The sequence below is a fragment of the Neopsephotus bourkii genome, unplaced genomic scaffold (genome assembly GCF_033783945.1).
Source record: "Neopsephotus bourkii isolate Nb327-2 ecotype Australia unplaced genomic scaffold, CSIRO-AGI_Nbou_v1 NB_549, whole genome shotgun sequence".
NCBI lineage: Eukaryota > Metazoa > Chordata > Aves > Psittaciformes > Psittacidae > Neopsephotus > Neopsephotus bourkii.
Window position 1 is genome coordinate 1,032,826 of NW_026901050.1, and position 20,365 is coordinate 1,053,190.

The window sequence follows — 20,365 nt, forward strand, 5'->3', positions numbered from 1 at the left end:
ATCTTCCCTTCTGTCTCTTCATTCCTTCTTCACCACACTTTCCCCTCTTCCCGTCTTCTTGTTTCATTTGTCCCCTTGCTTCACACTTCCACATCTGCTTATCCTTTCATTTATTCCATCATTAAAGTGAGGCTACAGTAAAAACTATAATTAAAATTACTTCCAGCAGGGTCACATTCAACCTGCATCCATGGCATTAATATCCAGCTACAGGATTCCACATCTGGCCTGGATACAGACAGAAGCCACAGTACGAAAATTGCCCATGATGCAGGTGCCTCAGCTGCAGAACATGTCAAAGCCAACTGTATGTACAAAGCTTACAGAGTTGACACTCTTGCTTTCCTCCTCACTCTGCCTTATTAGAGCACATGTTCTTTTGAGGCAGTGATTTCTGACTACCTGTTTTGCATGCATAGTATAGTCAGGTTCCATTATAATTCTAAAACAACTACCATGAAGAACAAGTCATATGGCAAGCAACAAACTTTGAAAATTTGCTCTAACTTACAGTTAGCCAGAATATTCTTCCCTTAAAAAAAAAGTCTGGCCTGTCTCTGGATTGTGGCTTTTTCCTCAAAAAAAACAAAAAAGTTGCACTCTGAGTTTCACTTTCAGGACTTTCAAAAATCTTGTCTGTTCTCTACTTAAGAGAGGTTTGAGTGAAGGGAACAAGGACTCCACAGTCTGACTGGAAAACAAGACAGCATTCATTTCTTCCAATTATAATAATTTCTGACAGTTTGAACGTTAACATTTCACCCTTACCTCAACTTTGCTTCCTGGATCATGCTCTGCGGCAGCAAAGTAGACCACCTCCTGTACTTCATCCCTTGGCCTTGCAGAGTTCTTTCCGAACACCACCAGCCCATCTTTAGAACATGGGGGGAAGGCTACAAAACAGTAACTTGGAGGAGCTGCAGCCATCCTGAAAAGGAAAGGAAGAGTAAACAAAACTAGTGTTTGCTGAATTCATAACTGCATGCATTAGAGAATCACTCAGTCTACCGCTACTTATTGCAGCTAAGAGATAACGCATTCCCTCTATCTGTCACTTGATTGTCCAATGATAATGAAAGATTAGCTCACAGGAAGCTTCTCTGGATTTAATAAAATAAAAAATAATAGCAATTTTCAGACATTTTCCAGCCAAGGCTTGTGAAGGAATAACGAAGAGTGAAAAAGATAGCTGTACCTTAAGAGCCTACTCAGCCGCCACACAAGGAAGATATTCTGCACCAGAGCTGTTCAGGAACACATGACCTATATGTATTCTGCTGACTCAGACAAGTGCAGAGACACAGAATAAATAATTTACTCTCTGCTCCCATGCAGCTTGGTATTTTAAAAAAGGAAAGAGAAAACAAGTTTGAGGGATTCCTGAAGGAGGACAATGGTGTAACTGGAAACTGAACAAAGATATAACACAATTATATTAAGAACTGTCAATTTATCTACTCAGATCAGAGAGAGCCTGAAGCACTAACTGCACTTTATTTTGTCTGTGGTTTGCCTGCATTGCTGCCCTTACCTAAAGCTAATTGATAACTGATTATTTGTTTATGCAGGCTAATGTGAATATTCTTTAACGTGCTTACAGAGTAGCACAAATGTTTTAAGATTTTAAGTTTTTCCAATGACAACATATAAATAAAAACTTTAAACTGTTTCAGGATTACAACACTATAGTAGGAAGTCTTGTGTGTATTGCCGTATCTGCTATTTTTTCCACCACTCAGGAAAACTTCTGACACATTTAAAAACAAACCAATACAGTTAAGATTTCCCCCTCAAAAGCTGCTAATTTATTTGAAAGACAAAGATGGGGGGGAGGGTGTGGAAAGCTGCTTTGATAATTAACTTGCACATCTTTCAAACCATTCAAATTGACCTTTTATTTTTATTTTTTTTGAGCAGTACCATTTCAGCACACACTTCTCACAGAACAGCAGGCCTCCCATATTAACCCAAAGAAAGAATACCTTTTGGATTAAGGTGATAACCCATAAAGTGGTAATCGTTTGGGAAGAACACACTTAAAAGTTTGCCTATAGATTATGAACAGATCACACAGATGCCCTACCTTGCAAAAAACAACTTCAAGAGAAGACGAGGGTTAAAGGCGCTCTCTACCAACACAACGTGGCATGATGACTTGTCTAGAGAACTGACATGACTTTTTAATTTAGGTAAGATTATATATAAGTTGCCATTCGAGTTCGAAGTGCATTAGGAAAAAAACCAACCCCTTTTTATAAGCAGAGTTTTGAACAGTGAGATAGGACAAGCTACTATGAACTGGAATGGCTTCAGCTGAGAGAATGCATCCAGCAGAGGACACGTACCTGCAGACTTGGGTATTTTACCATTGTCAGTATACTTGTTTTAGGTAAGTGTCTTGCAGACAGACATGAAGACAAAGTCCCACTTCAATTACCACTCTTACCACTTCTGAGTCATCAAAGCATTTGTGATTAAACTGAAATGCAACATGTGGAGTTTTGCCCAAGCTTCAATACTAATGAAATCACATAGTGTTTTGTTATGAATTATTCAGAGTATGTACATTTATTTTGCTGTGTTGGCGATGTCAACATAACTGCTTTCCAGCACCCTACGAAGTCACGTCTACCTTCAGATAAGTCATCATTTAGTGCTTTAAATTTGTCTTCTGATGCCTTGCCAGACCAGCCAAAATCCTGAATAACTTGCAGGCTTACTACAGATCTCAGTACTCGAAAGAAATATTTTCTTTATTCTAAACACTAACTAAGTGGACGTATTTGAAATATATAAGGCAGCTGAAATACATTAGACACCCAACAGCCTAGAGAGAAAGTTTAAAGTATTAATACTAATTTTTATTACATGAAGTTGTAAATAGGCTTAAAAAGATGGGAGGGAAAACTTCAGCACTGTATTACTGAACAAATTGGAAGGTATGCAAGGCAGATTTTCACATACCTACAGACTAAACTAGGCAGAGAAAAAAATTAAAAACTTCTATCTAATGTTCTACAGACTCCTGAAGTCCTCCTTGGAATAAAGCAGCCTCAATTGTACCTATAGAATCATAGAATAGTTAGGGTTGGAAAGGACCTCAAGATCATCAAGTTCCAACCCCCCTGCCATGGGCAGGGACACCTCACTCTAAACCATGTCACCCAAGGCCTCGTCCAACCTGGCCTTGAACACTGCCAGGGATGGAGCATTCACAACCTCCCTGGACAACCTATTCCAGTGCCTCACCACCCTAAATAAGAGGAATTTCCTCCTTATAACCAATCTAAACTTCCCCTGTTTAAGTTTTAACCCGTTATCCCTTGTCCTGTCACTACAGTCCCTAATGAAGAGTCCACCCCTAGCATCCCTATATGCCCCCTTCAGATACTGGGAGGCTGCTATGAGGTCTCCACGCAGCCTTCTCTTCTCCAGCCCGAACAGCCCCAACTTTCTCAGCCTATCTTCTGAGGATTTGTTTTATTTTTGTCCCTTAAATATACCAAGTTACTAAACAAAAAACCAAACTGCCATTTTGGTTAACACTTTTAAAGTATGAAAGTATGAGTAAGCTACACTGTAGCTAGAGTTCAGCATATTTCATGCGGGGATAGGTATATAACAGTTAAACACTGCAAACCTTATACTGAAAACATGACTGTCGTAAGAGTTAGCGCTGAGACCTTAAATCATTTTTCTAGAGAAGGAAGCTAGTTAGCTAGCCATCTACTACAGTTTAACTCTACTCAGTTTGCTAGGTAGCAGTTTTTCCTAGAACCTCATTTGGCTCATTTTCAATATGGTAAGGATGGCAGTTTCTCAGATACACCCGTAGCTTGTTTGTTCACAAAACTACTGAACTTCATCTTTCATCACTTAACTAAAGCAGTCTGTTAGTAGCCGCCTATCTAAGCAAGACATTTCTACTTGCCTACTTAACTTTCTTTTTTCCTTAGTTCAACTTCAGGTTGCCCTCATTCTCAATTTCACACATTTGCTACCCTCTTTGCCCTCTCACAAGGTGCCATCTTGACTCAATAGCGAACAAGCATTTTTCATCTACAAGAAGAACAGAATACTCCTCCTCCACAGTACCTCTGACAAATCAGGCTAATTTACAAAACCACCCACTGTTAATCCCTACTCTTTCTTCACAGATTATTTGCTCCTCCAACGAAAGGCAACCCTGAAAACCTTAGAAAACACTGGGAATAACTGCAAATAGATCTCAAAGAACACCCACTCAAACTGTTCATTACCAAAGCGCTTGTTAGCACACAGGCCTGATTTTCTCAGGCCTACATGTTGGTGTAAACAAAGGTGAATCTACACTGTATGTCAACAGACCCTACATTTGCAGACCATTACACTCATGGATGGGCCACTGCAACTTAAGAGGAACAGGGACCATACAGTCTATATACAAACCCTACATACATTCTACATATGAAAGCAGTAGAAATAGCCAAAGAACTGTATGTTATGGTATGCCACAATGTAATGCTGCTGCAGCTTCACAATAGTTAACACGCACCACACTTGGCTGACCCAGAACCACTTTCCACAAAGGTTGCAAAACCAGCTCTGAGCAACAGTCACAAGGTAATATATTCCACTTGCTATCTTTTTATTTGACAAAAATGTACTGCAGCAGGGATGCAATATTACATGTGGCCATATTTTTTTCAGAGTCTTCTGGTCACTATGGCACTTAGTTTGTGTTCTGACACTATGAAGTTTTGTTTAACAAGTTCCTTGATTAAGTTTGTCTCTTATTGTGATAAACCTCATTTAGAGGCTGCCAAGCCAAATTAATTCTGTGAACAAATAACCATTACTGTCAGTGGTAAAACACATGAGCACTGGGCAACATCTGGCTCCAAACATCACCATTTGAAACAACAGGTATGACAATTATGAGGCCTTTATAAATGTGTGAACATGACCATACTCCTGAAATAGGGTGAACATGTAAGTGCTATTGCCTAGCACCACATCAAGAAAACTAACCCACAGATTTTGATAGACACAAAATACTAATCTTCCAGTTCAAAATAGCAAGATCCAGGACATTTCATTTTAGAGTATTTTCAATTCCACAATATGAGGATCTTACAAATGCCAATGTGTATTAAGACAGGTCACAAAATCTAATTAGAACAACTTGCACTATTAGTGTCAAAATTTGCCTTCAACCAGACTTCTGGAGTGGTTAACAAGGAAAAAAATTGTTATTCTTTAAGTCTGTACATACAGATTGTGACATAATCTAATTAAACCTTCATTTAGATGTCATTTTTCAGTTCTAAAAAAAGGAATATACAAATAGTTCTGTTATAGCAACAGACATGGAGGAAAATTGCAGTACCCCATCCTCCCCTGATGAACACAGCTGTCAAGAGACAGAAGCCACACTCCTAGGAGAATAGGGATGGGCATAAATTATTCAGTGTGTTTTGGAATCTTCCCCCCCCTAGCCCAACCCTGGAAAACTTAAATAGCTGTGTATCCACAGCAAAGCACTCTGAGCTTACCAAGTCAGAGACCAGAGTGAAGACAGGAAGATTTTCATACTGACTTGCTCAAGACCTTTTTGTTTGTTTTTCTGGGTGGGTTTTTTCTCAGAATAACATTATATACTGCTTCTCCCAAAGCTGCAACTTGGTACTGAAATGATCTTTTATAAAGTTCAAGAATTTGACTGCTACAATAACTTCTCAGAAAAGTAACTTCATCGTCCCATATCAAATAGATGTCCTCTTTTCAATCCAACTAATTTTCCTTGTTTGCCAAAACACCCCAAAGATCTTAAGGACAAAGTAGATATTAGTATTATGAAGTTATAAATTATGTGAAAACTGGCTTGCCAATGGTAGCTTTCACAGTTGCTATGTCTTACTTATAGCATTATTTTTTTTTTAATAATATTAGGTTTGAAGCTCTTCTAATAACTTACTGTTCGAGCAATTCCAAAGCTTATTTCTAAACCAGTAAAACTGGTTTTGCCAACAGCAGGTTATTTTCTGTGTCTTTTCTTTCAATTGGAAAAGAAAACAATAGGTTTATAAAGAAAATGGAGCACTCACTAGGAAGCAGTGGGCAATAGAAAGGATTAGTGTGAGAAAACAGGATCAAAAAAAAAGATGTCTTGAAATCTTATTCATGCTTATTGAGCTAAACCAGTATTTACACTGCCCATTTTTTTAATTGCTTTTAATACGCCGCGACTTTATCTAAGGAAAAGCTAAAGATGCCCCTAACATCATATATAAAACCCCTTTGGTTTTAATACAAGTTAGGTTAGCTAGGGCTTCTGAAATGCCAATTAAGATTTACTGTTAACGTTAACTAAGATATACACCAAACAAAAATTTCTGAAGTAGTTATTCCTATGTGTAGAGCTACTGCTTTCCCAACAAGGCACCATTTAGGACATGTTAAGTGATGCACAAGTACAAGAAGTTCTGCCCTTAATACACCACACAGATTTTTTTTTTCTGCACCAATATAGTCTCTTGCCTAAGAATTTAATAATACCCAGTCACCATCACATAGAGCAATACCAGATCAGTAAAAGATATTACATGAGAAGTCAGCTACCACCATTACAGCTTGTCTTCACAAGAAATCAAAACAACGTTCAAACAGATATCAAGGAAGAAAAATTCAGTGAGCCCAAGCAGTCAGCACTGACAACAGAAAAGCATTCACCTCATGTTACTATGCATAGAATTTAACTGTTAAATCTGCCTTGTGTTGATATGATTTGACTCAGAAGCTGGCAAAACTTCAGCTTGATCAAGCCAAACCTTCACCTAGGAGCACAACTGCTGCATTCATTACTAAGCATAGCTATGCTAGCAAGTTTTCCTGCATGGATGGAACCAGGAACACTACACCTTGCTTTCATTTAGTTTAGTGAGGTACCTGCACAGATAAATCAGAAAAACTCATCTAAACATTTTCAAAGTCTGTCTTCAAGAGTTTCTGGCATAACTGTTGAGCTTTCTGAAACACAGACATAACCAAAGTAGTTATTGCCAATGCTGGCAATAATCAACATCATGTTTTCCAGATAGTGCAGGTCTTTAAGAGACCACAAAAACAAGGGTGGGAGGGTTAATGCTGGGGTTTCATCTCAGACCTCCATAAGAGTTTGGTCTGATCATATACCCTATTTTTTCCACTCTCTCTCCTACAGTTAAAGCTGGTCTGGAGCAGGCGCTTTATGTACCAGAAATACACAGGGTGCCAAACTTGCTGGTAAGTTCTGAGCACAGTGTTGGTGATTGACAGCATTTTCTTTAACATTTATATTGCATAAAAGATTTGAGCTGCTTTAGAAGTCCAGAAGCACATTAAACCTTTTACAAAGACATTCTGTGTATTAAAGAATGACTTCACTATATTTTGGGCTTTTATAAAACAGAAACCCAGCTGTGCTAATGCTTCTGAATTATTTCAGTAGCATTTAAAGACCTGTTTTCAGTGTTATCAGAAATAAAAGTGACATAACCTGCAAAAACCATGTAAAATGAAAAACTGAGAGACAGCATCTGAACAAGGATCCTCAGATTTGGATCAAGACATTAGGAGGGGAAGAATATATCAAATAGGCCACACATTATTTATTCTTAATCCTTCCATATTTTTAACGGACTGGCAGAAAAAAAAGGTCAATTAGAACTGTGAAAACTTTGTTCAGGGTTCAGTTCTTTGTTCTGAACCCCTGTTTTAGCTTTGAAATTAAGCTGTGCCTGAGACAGCTTATATTTCCATTTACAAATCAAGCCTAGTGTCTTATGCACATAGAGACATGTGATCTCTGCGTCCTGCAGAAAAGCAATGTTTCCAAAAACAGAAATGAAAAGCAAAATTCATTCAGCTGCAGGCAGAGAACAAAGACAGCAAACTGAAAGGCACAATAATAATATTGTTTCCATCTCGGGAAACATTGAAAGGTTATTTTTTTAATTGACAATTTGGACAGCTTTAATGCATGACTTATCAGGACAGAGGAAGGTTGCATTTATCAAGAAACTAGAAAGCAGAGACTGTTCCTGAATATAAAGTACAAAACCATGCCAGATCTCCATGTCCCTATAGTTTGGACATTTCATTATTAGACCTTAGTCAAACTGTTTGACTCTTTCCTTACCACCAACAGACAACACCGACTTACAATTTGAAGGTGCCACTCTCAACTTTGACAGTCTCTGTCTCTCTAAACTGTGTCTGAGAAGATACCTGAGAGGAATTATCAGCAGCTGCAACTTAGCATGTTCAACACTTCTCTGTCCATTCCTCCCTCCCACCTCCATTAACTACTGAAAATTTCTGAAGAATTTGCTCAAAATGAGCAACATCTCTAACTTTCACTCGGAGATTTGAAACGGCCCTTTTCCCCACTAAGTTTACTTTAATTTTTAAATTATAAGACATAGCAATTCCCTACATCAGCATAAAATCAAGTTGCGTTTCAAAGCTTCCCTAAGCAGTACACCCCCTTCAGTGATTTAACTGAGCAAATGCATGATAGGCCTATAAGGAACTGAAAATATTTCTCTTGCTGCATGTGGGAAAATTTGTAATATTCCTGGCAACAGCTGCCAGATTCCTTAAGGCCATCTAACAAATTAGATACTGGCTATCAAATGAGCATGCTAAAACTCTTCAGCATTTAAAGTCCTAACAAATGGTAAGATTTCAGCTGCTATAAAAGTTTACAGTCCCTTGACCAACCAGTTCTATTTTAATACACCCTTACCCAACCCAACCTTTCAAAGTAGGCAGCTTTCAAAAAAAGATAGGAGCTTTTTTTTTTGCCTCAAGAAATCTGAATTATGTTAATGAAAACAGTCCTATTTAACAACAAATCAGGGTCAGTCACCCAGAAGACAACAGATTTAAGTCTCATTTCCATCACAGGCTGCACATACAGGCAAAATTCATTATTTATACAGACTTTTTACTGAGTGGATGTCAGTGCACTTAATTAAGTCTCCAAGCAGCCATACAACTCTGTTCCTTTTGTAGCTGCTGTTCCAGTCAACAGCCTAAGGTCACATCTGTAAAACTCTCAATTTCATAGAGAAGCACTTGTTTTCCTGCTTCTGCCACAGGTGCAGGGACCTTTGCTAGGATCCTGGCATCTAAATCATCTTTGTACAACACACAACTTCATAATGAGAAGTCGCTAAGTGGTGCATAACACTTAGCCACGTAGCTTTTCTCTTTGTAAAGATCCAGCATAACCCAATTTTGTGCTTTAGCTAGGCCTTCATCACTGCACATAAGAGACTGTCCACCTCCAAGCACAGCTGGCTAATGCACACTGACTGGTAGTCATTTCAAATTAGCAACATCGTTATGCTAACAAAGGGTAAAATAAAAAGCAAAGTACCTTGCTGGAAGTCTCAGTTTAGTTTAAAAGATAACCTAAAACAACAGCAAGTGTTGCAATATGAGCAACAGAGTTTGCAAATGTTAGGATGTAATGAAACACACTGGCACAAACCAGCCATTTGGGTACCTTACAGAGAGGCAATACAGACAGCAATTCTGTGCAACTTCCCAATCTGCTTAATTTACACAAGGAGAAGGCCAGCATACCACAGAGACAACGTCCAGCTTCACAACTCAAGTCCATAATAAGCACAGAAATTCTTACTGGCATCTCCTAACACACTTTCTCACACGCAAGCTGCATAAAGCATCCATGGTTGATGACTTTTGAAGGCGAGGATGGAGAGCTAAATTCAGTACCCTTTACCAAAAACACCAAAGTCGGCAAGAGTAAATAAATGGAGCTTAAGCCATGCCCAACTTTATGAGGGAAAAAAGTTGCAAATTTCCTCAAAAAAACCACAAAGTTACCATAAAAATCTCAAACTCTAAGCATCAGAAATACTTTTCTGGGGAGGCCCAAGCCTACTTACATCAGTAAAGGATTTCCATCCATCACATTTACCTTACTATGACACGTGTGGGTCTAGACTGTCTATGTAAGCCCTGGGTTCTAAAGTACCTGGGAAAGGTTACAGCACTATGAATGGCTTAAGTCAATTTCAGTCCTGATTCATCTCAAACCAGTGAAAGTACTGTGTCCACAGAGGTCAATTTCCTAAATATTTACAATTCAGGAGTCCAGATCTCTTTCTGTTTGTCTGGAGGGTTTGGGGAGCATGTTACAAACAAACCAATGTGCTTAGAGGTACTTCAAATCCCTAACTCCAATTCTAAACAGCTTTTAGACCAATAGTTGAAACAGTAATAGTCCATAGCCAATTGAATCAGATACTCCAGTTCTCACAAGTTCATGTATTTATTACCTTCTACACTATTGAGCAAATTTAACATACACATGTAATTTGCACCACAGAATCTAACAGGTGCATTGCAGCACCACCACTTCACTAGGATAATTAGTTTCACATCTTAAGGGTATGGATGGTTTTACCCAGTTTTAAAGACATTTTTCACAGGGACAGATTTATACATACGTGCACTTCTAGAATCGGACCCTAACAAAGCTGTCTTCTGGCTGAGAGATCAGCTTAATATGATTTTTCTGCTTCTAATTATCATTACTGGAGACATTTTTTGTATTTTAAGGCAGGTTAATCATAGCTTCTAGTATTATTATAGTAGCACGAATAGAGATCTTCGTTTTGTAGACTCCTGCAGGAAGGTATGTCTGCTCATCAGCAGCATGAAACCATCACATACCTACCTAAGCGTAACAGTATGCTTAGAAACGTACATGAAGGCATCTAGATTTCAAGGTGACTATGAAAAGGCACCTTCAAAATAAAGAACGGGGGATACAGCCCACGCCAGGTCTTTAAAGAGAAGGGAAAGCAGCAGCTAGTAGAGAGGGCAGCCAGGGAAGACGGAGACCGTAGAGCCCGGCTCCAAACTGGGAAGCAGGGGCCAGCGGTCACGTCGTTTGCCAGTTGCCAGCCCCAACACCAAGCCTTCCCCCAGCTCCGGGCCGCCACACGAGCCCCAGGGCCCCAGCCCCCGCGGGGCAGCCATGCTATACGGTGCCCACAGCCCCCGCCCAGGGCGGTGCGGTGCCTCCCGCAGCCGCCGCGGGAGCAGGTGCGCAGAAGGACATCGCTCCCGGGGAACAGCGCCCGCACCGACACCGCTAAACCGGCTCTGCGCCATCCCTCCCCGCCATCCTCGGCGGCATCCATCCTCCCTCCCTCCCTGCCCGCCTGCCGCTGCCCGGCGCGAACAGGGCGAGCCCCGCAGGCAAGTCGCTGCCCGCAGACCCCACATCCCTCTGGCCGCTCAGTAAGGCACCGACCCCGCCGCTCAGAGGAGGAAGGAGTCGGGTTGATGCCGCCCTGCCCCGCAGCGTTACCAGCACGGGTACCGTACCTCAGCGCGCCTCACGCTCCGCTCCGCTCCCCTCAGCCTGGCGGCGGCCCCTACCGGTAGGAGCAGGCGCGGCGCGCGGCACCCTCCCCTCCCTGCGCGCGCAGCCGCCACCGAACCGCTCCGCGCGGCGAGTCCCGGCCGGTGCCGCGGCGCCGGGGGGTGGCGGTGCTGGGGCTCCTTCACCGCGTGGGGCTCAGCTCCGCATGGGCCGCACAGCGCGACCAGGGCCTGGGCTGCGCCGCGGGGAACGTGCCTGCCCTTGCCCGGGGCCTTCGTCAGGTCCCTCCCTTAGAGAGACAGCGCCGGTCCTGGCTCCTGGCGGGCGCCTGCTGCCCTCAGGGCGAGAGGTGCCCTGCCGGGTGGGTGATTGCTCCCGCAAACACCGCGCCAAAGGAAAGGCCACCAAAGTGCGATAGAGGCATCCGTGTCCCGCATGCATGGGTAGGGAGTGGTGCATGCATCGTCCTTCAGGGACTAAGGGGGCTAATTGTTCCCTTCACATCAGGTGTTGGAAGAGTCGAAGCTCGTTTATTCAGTTTTCCTCATATAACTGGGTGGGTAACTTGTGTCCCTCTGCCCCACACACAGGGTAAGTGCAGGAAGTAAATTAAGCAGGCAATTTAAAATGTGGCTGCTACCTCATTAACCAGTCAAACCACCAGACAAGGAGTCCACCCAACCTGGCAAAGCTATGAGGGTGACCTCATGGCCAGGGACATTTCTGCTGGCCCCTTGAGAAGCACCACAGTGAGGTCCTGTCCCTGCAGCAGCTGAACCCCTGGGGACTTCTCAGCTCTTGGGGTGCAGCAGCACCAGCACTGCCATGCCCGGAGCAAGGCGGCAGTGATGATCCCTGAGTGGCATCACACTGAGCACAGCACCCCTCGGCTGTCATGCATGGAGTAGGTGGCCTGTTCCATTTGCCACGTGGAGCTGTCCAGTCTGTTCAGCACACAACCTGTGCCTCCATACAGAGGTGAGGGTAGCTTCACTGCTAGGGTTAACCGTGTGTGTCCCCAGCTACTCGGTTAAACTACTCCGGTTTAGGGAAACAAACATGGTTCGCTGGTGTGAGGCATCACCTTTGTGTTTCTATCTGTCTTCAAGGAAAGGAACCAAGGAACACCAATGCCTGCCTCAGACTTGGAACTTGATGATCTTAAGGTCCTTTCCAACCCTAACTATTCTGATTCTACAAGTACACACTTAGTGTGGAGGAGACTGACAGATATGTTTGATGGGAAGAGGGGAGGGTTAAAAGGAATCTGGTGACAAGGTCAGAAAGGCAAAGCTGTGTGGATGACAGTAGACGAACAAAGAGCATTAAAAGCTAGAGCATTTCAGTGCCAGAGCAGGAAGGAGTAAGTGTGTTAAGTTGGTGCAGCAGTGTGGAACTTGGGGAAGGCACAGAAAATACAGAAATCTATAAAAGAGCATTGTACCTAAGTCCGAGAGATTTTACACTCAGCTATTGCCTCATTTCACAGGTTTGAATGCTTTTTGCCAGCAGAACTAACTACCTGGAAGAACCCTGTCAGCATGTCCTCCATAGTGCTGCACAACTGGGCAGGGTGGTCAGAGTTGAGTTCCTCAGGATATTTGCTTTTCTTCCTCTTTCTCTTCAGGATCCTAACTCATTAACAAGGGGCAAGCCAGACTAACATGTCTGCAGAAGCAGCTGCCACATAAAGCACGGGACTGAGAGTCAGTCCAAATTTCAGTTAGTACTATATGTGATGCACTCCTACAAGGTAGGAATCAAGACACTTAAATATCACACTGCTTATTAGATCAATAGACCTTGTTTAGTAATCTGGCAAAAGAAAACCAAAAGGCCAGGCAGGATCTGCATATGGAACCCTACATGAAAAGGAAATTTAGAAGGAAAAATCCTGGAATCATATGCAGCAAAAAGACTTTCCTCTCAACACTGCAAGGAGCAGAAGGATCCAGGGGTCTGCATGCTTTCAGAAACTATGGACAAGCTTTGGACACTTGCTGTCAAACTTAATCACAGACCAGAAGTTGTAACTTCATCGTATAACCAAAAGAGAAAATAATTTGCTGTTCCCCATCTAAATCTCAGTGAATGTGAAACATTGTGGCATCTGCACCTTTTGGGGGTATATCAGTAACCTGAATAGGGACTAATTTAGAAGTTATTACTTAAGATCAATGCTTTTCATTTTTAAACGCCAGGCTGATCATCAGCAACATGGGGCCCTTCATACTCTAAGGTTTTCCGTTGTGTATTTTAAGCAAGACCTTTGTTTTCCTCTGCTATCAGTTTGCTGTCATCAGAATTACAGTTCAATCTGTGTTGCAATAGAAAAAAGGCTGTATATCTCCGCCTTACAATACCTAACTGAAAGGTGATTTGAATCGCTGAAAGGCTGAGGAGTTTATATCAATTTAATCGTAACAATTTTAGTTGAACATAACAACCCAAATTCTTTGCTCTGGAGTTACATCAAGGATTAACTGTGTCACAGGCAGCTTGCTTCTTAGAATCAGAAAGATAGCCGATGAAAAGAGCAGGTGCAATTTAAAAGGAGGTTTAAATTATATCCTATAACGCACCACTTGCATTACCCGTATTATGCTCACTTAGATGACTAAGTCTATTCTCTAATTACACTGGAGATGATTATGTCTGAGTATAATCTACCTAAGAATTATTAGACAGTCTACAGAATGATTACATACTGGCGACACAGAAGTCTTTGAGGCTTCCTTTCTGTGCAAGCTGTCATGAACTGCATAAAGCAGCAAGGATGAGTGGTTAGAACATGGTCCTGGGGAATTAAGAGAGCCTGGGGTGTGTTGTTCTGCAATAAGCTTGCTGCTTGGCTTTGGATAAATCTTGTAACCTCATAGCAATTAAATTACCTCATGCATGAAATGGGGAGAGCATTTACTCACAGCTGTATCTATGAAATCCTTGAATGGAGATTGCTGTGTAAACAGAAAATACAAAAGTATAACAATCAGGACAAAGCCACAATGCTTGTTTATTGATTATTTGCTCTTTGTCTTTAATAACATAGCAATAGAATTTATGGATATTAAAAAGTGATTTATTTCTTCTATAAAAAACAAGTTTCCAATTGGATGAAGCATCAAAGAAGGAGTGCAGGAAGGACACATCTTTAGAAAAAATAGGAGTTTCAAAGAACCTTTATTCCATGTTTTATCTGTGAAAGGAAGAGACCAGAAGGCAAATACAGCAACACACAGCTTAAGTTACAGTTTATTTTTGTTCTTTTTTAAACACCTCTTTAGTTTCAGATCAAAGCCTATTCAGCAGAACTAGTACCCAAAAATCCTCAAGACACTGCAGCACTAATCTTTGATTTGCCATTTCCAAAATACTTTTTTCTGCAAGTTCAAGACAGCAGCCACGCAGGCTTACTGCTGATGGAACTGGTTTTCTCAGCAGTGTTTAGAATGAAAGAAGTCGACTTAATGCAGATGGTGAAAAAGACCATCTAAGAGTTTAAATTATATTTTAAAAATCTACTGGGATAGATTTTGGTAAAAGGGTAGTGTATCCAAGAAAGCCTTCGTGTCAATATTCCTTTTTACTGTTCCAAGCCACTGTCTTAGTCTTGTTCTCTCCAATGGAGCACTGATTTGGAGTACCTAAAAATCAGATGAACTGCTGCTAAGTCAGAATTCTAATCTTATACCCATAAAGGCATCTCACGGAATTTAAATGGTTCCTCTCACAGTGAGTGATAAGAATAAAATAACTTCTTATATGTCTTAGGTAGAGTTAGGAACGTTGAAAAACGCTGCAAGACCCTAGATAATAGTTTCACCATAGACCAGTAAATTCAACTGATGTTATAAAATAATGTTAAAGAACAAAAAGTATCAATAGTACTTGGGTGTTCTGGGTTTTGTATATAGTCATATTCATATGCTCCAGTCTGGAGTAGAAACTTGATAGTACTTTTCCTATGCTGAAGGTGGCTTCATCCATAACAAAGAAAGAGGGTGGCAAGTGCAGTATTCTGATGTGAAGATACCACCTGCTAGGCTCAGTGAATGTTCAAAATCGAAACCAAAAGAGAAATAGTGGCTGCAGCCCCTTTATCCAGTTACACCACTGAAGACTAATCTATGGAAATGGCTGCAGCTGCACGTAAGATGTCATAGTAGGCACAACGGCAGGCTGAGGTGTCAAGCTCTTATTCGTGAGCCACAGAAATGACTAGTTTCTTCACTGAACGAGTAACATGACAGAACACAACTATTTTGTGTCACAGGGACAGAAGATGGAGTGCTGCAAGGACTCAGAGTCCAGAAACGTATCAGGAACAGCACTGCACCACACAACTAAGCTGCTCCATTGCCCATTCAAAAAGGTTGCTGCCTTCTGGAGTAATGATTTACCAAAATAGTATCAGTTTCTTGATTTGTTTTCATAATTTTTGTCTTTTGTCTTGTTTTAATTTACAGTAACCAGTGACAACATACTTATTTTCATAACTCTAAAAGGTACCATAAGGCACATTTTTTAGTATTGGCTTATAAATTCTGTGAGCCTGGAGCTTTTTTTTAGTGTGCTAGAACAGAACCTGTAACAATGAGGCTAAAACACTTGACAATAGCTTAAGACTCATAAACAGCCGAGGTGGGTGGAAAAAGGAAACCTATCATCCTGAGAAGATAAGCCAGCAGTGACAACAAAGAAGCAGAAAATAGAGACAACAGCATTGCTTTCTTATGCAATGACCCTGTTTAATCTTCATGTATGCTTCCCTTGTTACAATGCTGCCTGTACAGAAATGCTGTAGCAGACCAATGAACTGGAAAAGGTGTCTCACTTCCTTCTGCAAGAAATGTGCTGTAGTAACTATGTGCTATATAGTTACCCTTTATTAAAATTATATTAAAATTCAAGCATAATGTTTTTTAGCTTAGCATTATTCATAAAATTGCAACAGCTTGAACATCAATACATAAGACAAAAATCAGTTCTAGTGTTATGCAGGCGATACAGGAGTTCACTAAAGTGACTACATACCTGAAGCAGCTTTGCATTTTGCATTAGTTTGTCAGGTCTAAATAATCTGTGTAAATTGCTGTAAATTAAACCACAGCACTTAGGGAAAAGATCAGACAGTAATTCAAGGGACAGAAAATTCCACTACGTGATTTATCAGCCATCTGGTGCAGTTCAAACAGCACTCAATCAGGAGAGGTTAGAATCTTCTGATTAGTTACCACAGCAACAGGTCTGCTGAGTACACGTAAAAAGTTATGCATGTGTCAACATCAGCAACCTTTTTTCCCCTCCCATACACAGTACACTGGGCGCTGTGAGCAGTGGCACACTTTAAGGAGCTCACCTCAATGTTAAATAGTTTTCCTTATTCATGGAAGTGGTAGATATCTGCAGGTGGGAAGGGACACCTGATAACATACTGAAAAACTTTCAAAACAAAGAAGTCCTTTTCATTCCTGCACTTCCAAAGGACAGGAAAATACATATTTTTTTTTTAAATGTCTACAACTGAGTATCTCAGTCGTAAAAGATCTCACATTTACATAAATGTCCTTGTCCACAACATACAACTGGAAAACAGTAGTTCATAGATGGGGAAAATAACAAAGCTCAAATTATATTGTACATTTCATGCCATTTGCATGTTATTCCTTATGTATGTATTTTAATAAAGAGATGTCTACAATAAATTACACAGGAGTTTTTAAACTTCCTTATATTAGATGTGGATGCCAGAAAAGAAAAACTGGATAGTACAGACAGCTATTCCCCTGTCTATTTCATCTGTGATTTCCCCCCAGCACAAGAGCCCCAAGCCTGCTCTTGGCTTTACCCTCAGGCAGTGTTGTGACAACACAAACCTGACACTGACAGTCCTGTGCTGCCCTCCCGCAGCTTCCTGCTCAAGAAACAAGGTGTGAAAGCTCAAAGCCACCAGAGGTCTGGCAGAGCATATTAATTGGTGCTCCAGAGCCCACCTCACCAGCCCGCCTTCACACAGCTCCACCACTGATGGAGGGCTGGTCGTGGCTGTTCCCAAAGGGTGCTATGGCGCAGTTAGCAAGAACAGGATGTGGTACCATATGAACAGGATCATTGACTGTTTCTGCTCCATACGTGCTCCCATTGCAGTCTGTGTTCGTTTGTCAGCTGCAAGATGAGCACCACGTGTCTGGGAGCCATGCTTCAGACTGAGTTCTGCAGAGGCACAGCACCGAGTTATTTCAGAGTGCAAGCCTACATCGCAATGCCTGTGTGACTGTTAAGCCCAGCTTTTAACTAATAATAGTGACATTAACAATGACGACATGATGGCAGATAAGGGCCACAATACTGTATGCAAATGTAAATTCTTACCTTCTGTTAAAAGGAAGGAACATCACCAGTTTTACCTCTCTTAGTGGTCAGCAGTACTGAGAGCAAAACCCAGCAGATAGTTAATGTTCTTTAAGCTTGGATTAGTTCGTTAGCTATAGCCCTATAGATTCCGTAGAGATGGACACAGGGTCACCAAAAACATTCTGCATTGTATTTATGGAATGAAAACCTGTTCTCTAAAGACATATCCCAGCAGATTAGAGAGACCAGAGCTAAGCTGTGCTATTTACTCCCAGAGAGAAAGCAGGGCAAGCACACAGAAGAAATAGGTATTATCTAGTTCACTAGTCAGGGAAAGAGGCAGAAGAGGAAACATCAGTTGCTTTAAAGAAATGTCAATGGCAGTAACATGTAAGAGAACAGGATTGATTTAATGCTTTCAGTCCGACTCCCAGATGAGAATCAATTATCCTGCATCATTTAATCTCCTTAAGCAGGGCATGACACAAACTAGAAATTAGAAGCATTGTATCTAATATGAAGAGCAGTTCTTAATGGTAGTTAGCATCAGCCTCAGATTTTTTAGAGGGAAACATAACTGAGAATTGGGAAGCTCTGAAGAGCTGGCTACACTAGCTTTCCACAATCAGCTCTTCAGATTTTAAAAGTGGATTTGTTCATTGTTTACCTAATGGAGATGCAGAATGAAAAAGGGGAAAATAGAGAGGGGGAGAAGGAAAAAACAGGAGAGAGGGAAAGGTAGAAAAGGGAAAGAATGGAAAAGAAAAACACTATCCTTGTGAACAACTTCAAACCATCCATCACGAATGTTGCCTTCAGAAACTTTGCACAACATTACTTACCTGACAAGTTCCAAACTATCCCTTATGTTCATGGCAAATTTCTCAGCAAAACCCATCTCCTACTTTATTTACATCATTGAAAAGGATAGAAATACCACACAGCTCCTAAGTGGGTGCAACCCCTAGCTAAACCAGCCTGCTTTTGGAACAGAACCTCCTAGAATGAAGAACTGTGATACCGGAGGTAGTTCCACCTGAATCCCCTCCAGGCTGGGAGGGCTAGTAATGAAGGCCCTTGTCTCTGTACATACAAATAGGTAAGTTTCCTACTGAGCTTTTCAATTAACATTTCCTGTGTGAAACTGTTGACACAATCAAGCACAAGCATAAAAACAGAAGCAGGATAGCTAAAGAAATACCATGTTGTCAAAGAATTGTTTTTCCTATGTACCAGAAGAAAACTAGGGCACAGAATGTAAGCACTACGATTAACTTTCAGGAGAGGCTAAAATTATCCAGGATTATACAAATATATGCAGTTTTTGTTTGTTTTGGTGTTGGCTGCTTGTTTTGATTTTGCTGGTACTAAAACCAATTCAGTGTCAATGACAAATGAAGGGGTTTGGGGTACTGAGGTTTGGCTTTTTTTGTCTTTTTGTTTTTGTTTTTTTTTGCAAAAGCTCTATGATGAGGCCAATGTATTTTTAAAAAGCAAACCCAACATACCTATCCTGAATATTCTTTAATGGATCTTGGAAGTATGTATTTAAGCTTTGTCCTAGGAGTAAAAATCCATATAGGATCTAGCTGAAGCAGTGATTTCTAATCAAAGTCAGATCAGGAACTAGACTCATTATTTGCAGTACCTGTATCGGTGGCTGCCAGTGTTCTTTCTTCCAAGTAAGCAGATGCCAGAGAAACTAGGAAACAAAATCTTTTGTATTTCTCACATTGCTCTGTAAGAAATACAAAAACTCTCTCACACACCACTAATTTTGCTCCTTTTCCTGGAATTTTTCTCCTTTTCCTGGAATGCCCCAAAGCGATGAGCTCTCCTCATCCTGCTGATACCTACCATCTGAAACTGGGATGTCTGTATCAAGGGGTAAACCACCTTGTATCTAACAGCAGAATCAATGGGGGGTTTGGGGAGCATGTATGACAAAGACAATTGTAATTTAAAGGCTGACCTGTACCACCTATTTTTACACTGAAGTACTCAGAAAATATGCTATGGATTATTTTTGTTCTAAATGTCATGAAGAAGAAATGGTAGCAGTTTGATATGTACTTAACACTGCAATTTTATGACTGTCACATAAAGCACTCACCAAAACAACTCCACACTGGGAATGTTATTGGCAGCACAAGGACATAAGGTACTGAAAAGTAAAGACTTAAGATCCGATAAAGTGATTCCTTCATTTTCAACGCTGTTTGCCTTATCAGTTGATCTTGAAGAAGAAAGCTTTAAAAAACATTTCAGGCTATAAGCACCATTCCTGATACTTTGCCAAAAGCTTTCTTGTGTCATTGCATTGCATATCAAGAATTTTCAAATAAAAGGAACTCTGAAGGCTGCTTCTGTACCTACAGAAGGCAGCAACTCCCACTATAATTGTTAGGTTGTGGCTGTGAATGACAGGCTGCGGTTCTAAAAGCCATCAGTACATATTTTCCTATATAACCACAAAACAACAAGAAATGTATAAAGAATGCTCTAAGAACAGGGGGAAAGTGCACTGTATGGAATTCTCTCCACTTTTTCAAATGCTGCATTTTACTGACACACAGTGAGGGTTTGTTTCTTCTTCAATACACCTTGCACTTCACACACAAGCCA

At 41.0% G+C, this 20,365-nt stretch overlaps 1 protein-coding gene and 1 long non-coding RNA gene across 2 annotated transcripts in view; one reads left to right on the forward strand and one right to left on the reverse strand.

The window, feature by feature from the left end:
* The window catches only part of SCRN1 (secernin 1), a 37,704-nt gene extending 26,174 nt beyond the window's left edge, over positions 1–11,530 (reverse strand). The window contains exons 1-2 of the mRNA XM_061351022.1: positions 11,389–11,530; positions 769–928 (exon numbers count right to left, since the gene is read on the reverse strand). Of these exons, the coding sequence (XP_061207006.1) occupies positions 769–927 (159 nt within the window). The 5' untranslated portion in view covers position 928; positions 11,389–11,530. The remainder of the gene's footprint in view (positions 1–768; positions 929–11,388) is intronic.
* Positions 11,531–12,148: 618 nt separating this feature from the next.
* On the forward strand, positions 12,149–17,417 carry LOC133211027 (uncharacterized). The gene is made up of 3 exons (XR_009725078.1): positions 12,149–12,364; positions 13,014–13,139; positions 15,660–17,417. It is a non-coding gene; the product is annotated as an uncharacterized LOC133211027 (long non-coding RNA).
* The last annotated feature ends 2,948 nt before the right edge of the window (positions 17,418–20,365 follow it).